General features: G+C 41.2%; 1 protein-coding gene across 1 annotated transcript in view; it reads right to left on the minus strand.

Moving 5' to 3' along the window:
* KIF11 (kinesin family member 11) overlaps positions 1-2213 on the minus strand; it is a 60720-nt gene that overhangs the window by 31903 nt on the left and 26604 nt on the right. The window contains exons 7-8 of the mRNA XM_037727747.1: positions 999-1089; positions 508-750 (exon numbers count right to left, since the gene is read on the minus strand). Coding sequence (XP_037583675.1) covers positions 508-750; positions 999-1089 — 334 coding nt within the window. The remainder of the gene's footprint in view (positions 1-507; positions 751-998; positions 1090-2213) is intronic.

The raw sequence follows: 2213 nt of genomic DNA on the forward strand, positions 1-2213 counted from the left end.
CTCCCAAAGTGCTGGGATTACAGGCTTGAGCCACCGCGCCCGGCCCCTCCTGTATATGTTCATATGCAATATCCAGATTCTTTTACACTATAGCATAGAATGAATGAAGCTAATAAAGAAACTTTTTTCTTGTACTTTTTTTTTTTTGAGATGGGGTCTCACTCTGTCACCCAGGCTGGAGTGTAGTAGCATGATCTCAGCTCATTGCAACTTCCACCTCCCAGGCTCAAGTGATCCTCCCACCTCAGCCTCCCAAGTAGCTGGGACCATAGGAGCGCACCACCAAACCCGGCTAACATTTTGTATTTTTGGTAGAGACAGGGTTTTGTCATGTTGTCCAAGCTGGTCTCGAACTCCTGAGCTCAAGTGATCCGCCCACCTAGGACTTCCAAAGTGCTGGATTACAGGTGTGAGCCACTGTGTCCTAGTAAATGAACTTTTAAAATACATAACAGCTAAATAAGCATTACAGCTACCATATTTGCAGCTTCCTTTCAAAGGGCTTACCTCAAGATTGAGAGATGCAGGAGAAATTGTTGCAATTATAGAAGTTCTTGTACGCCCTCCAAGAGAATCCTGGAGAATTCTAGTTAGTTTAGATTCTCGATAAGGAACATGAGGTGTTCTTTCTACAAGAGCAGTAATAACCCTTCCCAAAGTCAACAAGGATTGATTTATATTTCCAGCTTCCCGAGCTCTCTTATCAACAGCTCCAGAACGCCCAATGTTTTCACTTCCTGCAAGATCAACCTTTAATTTTAAAAATAAAAACAAAAATTGAGTCTATTGGATTTGGATTCAAAGACTTTCATTCTCATAGTATACATAATATATTCAATAGCCCGCAAAATAATGTTTCTATAATTAACAAATTTCTTCTCCCACTGCAAAGTTAATCAATCACCCAGTGACCACAAAAATTTGTCTAAAGTACAAAATTTCAAGCTGCTCTATGAGGTTTTTAAGAATGAATCAGTAGTATTAAGGTAGATGCTTACCAAGTTCAACTTTCCAATTTTAACAAGCTCTTCTCCATCAATTGTGGTTTCTTTCATATGTATTGTAACAGAGAAAACTGAGTGGGAACGACTAGAAAACAATATCAAGTTGCCCAGTCATTATAATGTAAAACAGTATTTGCTGCTTCTAAAATACTGAAAACAGGAAAGGAAGATCTAAATACAGAAGGGTAGAGAAAGATAACATCAGACAGGAGATAACAACAAGATTTTGGAGGATAGGAGATGGATAGAACGATGATTAGGTTGCTTTCTCATATCTTCTGCCTGCTAAAGAGACATCAATAAGAAGCTACCTAAAAAAAACCCTAAAAGACAGAATCCAGCCCGGGGCACAGTGGCTCATGCCTGTAATCTCAGCACTTTAGGAGGCCAAGGTGGTGGATCACCGAAGGTCAAGAATTTGAGACCAGCCTGGCCAACATTGTGAACCTCGTCTCTACTAAAAATATAAAAATTAGCTGGGCGTGGTGATAGGTGCCTGTGATCCCAGCTACTCTCGAGGCCAAGGCAGGACAATCACTTGAACCAGGAAAGTAGAGGTTGCAGTGAGCTGAGATCATGCCATTGCACTCCAGCCTGGGCAACAGAGCGAGACTCTGTCTCAAAAAAAAAAAAAAAAAAACCAAAGACTTAGAATCCTGAGGTACCTCTGAAAGCTGGATGTGGGTGGCGTTGAAAACAGTTGCCTGGTTATGTCAAGAAGAGATAGCTTGCAATCAATCTTCCTATTCATAAGAACCATTTGAAATATGTCATTACCATAAATTCAAATGGTACCAAGCAAGCCATTAGTTTACTCTCCCACCTCCCAATTGTATATGCACAAGTACATTTCTCTGCCTTGAGACTGTCATTAGAAATAGGTGACTCCTCTCCCCAAACAGCAGAAATAGTAAACAGTGTGATTACTAAAACACAACAAGATAATCACTGCTAGATTATAAAATGTTCGAAAGTCTACCTTTTGCTAAATACTGATATTCAGGTCAGGAGCAGTATAGCTACCTTTGGGAGGTCAAGATAGGAGGGCCACTTGAACCCAGGAGTTTGAAACCAGCCTGGGCAACATAGTGGGACCTCCATCTCTACAAAACATTTAAAAATTAGCTGGGTATGGTGGCATGCTCCTACAGTTCTGGCTACCCTGGAGGCTCAGGTGGGAGGATCACTTTAGCCCAGGAGGTGAAGGCT

This window comes from Cebus imitator, unplaced genomic scaffold (genome assembly GCF_001604975.1).
Source record: "Cebus imitator isolate Cc_AM_T3 unplaced genomic scaffold, Cebus_imitator-1.0 Scaffold238, whole genome shotgun sequence".
Lineage (NCBI taxonomy): Eukaryota > Metazoa > Chordata > Mammalia > Primates > Cebidae > Cebus > Cebus imitator.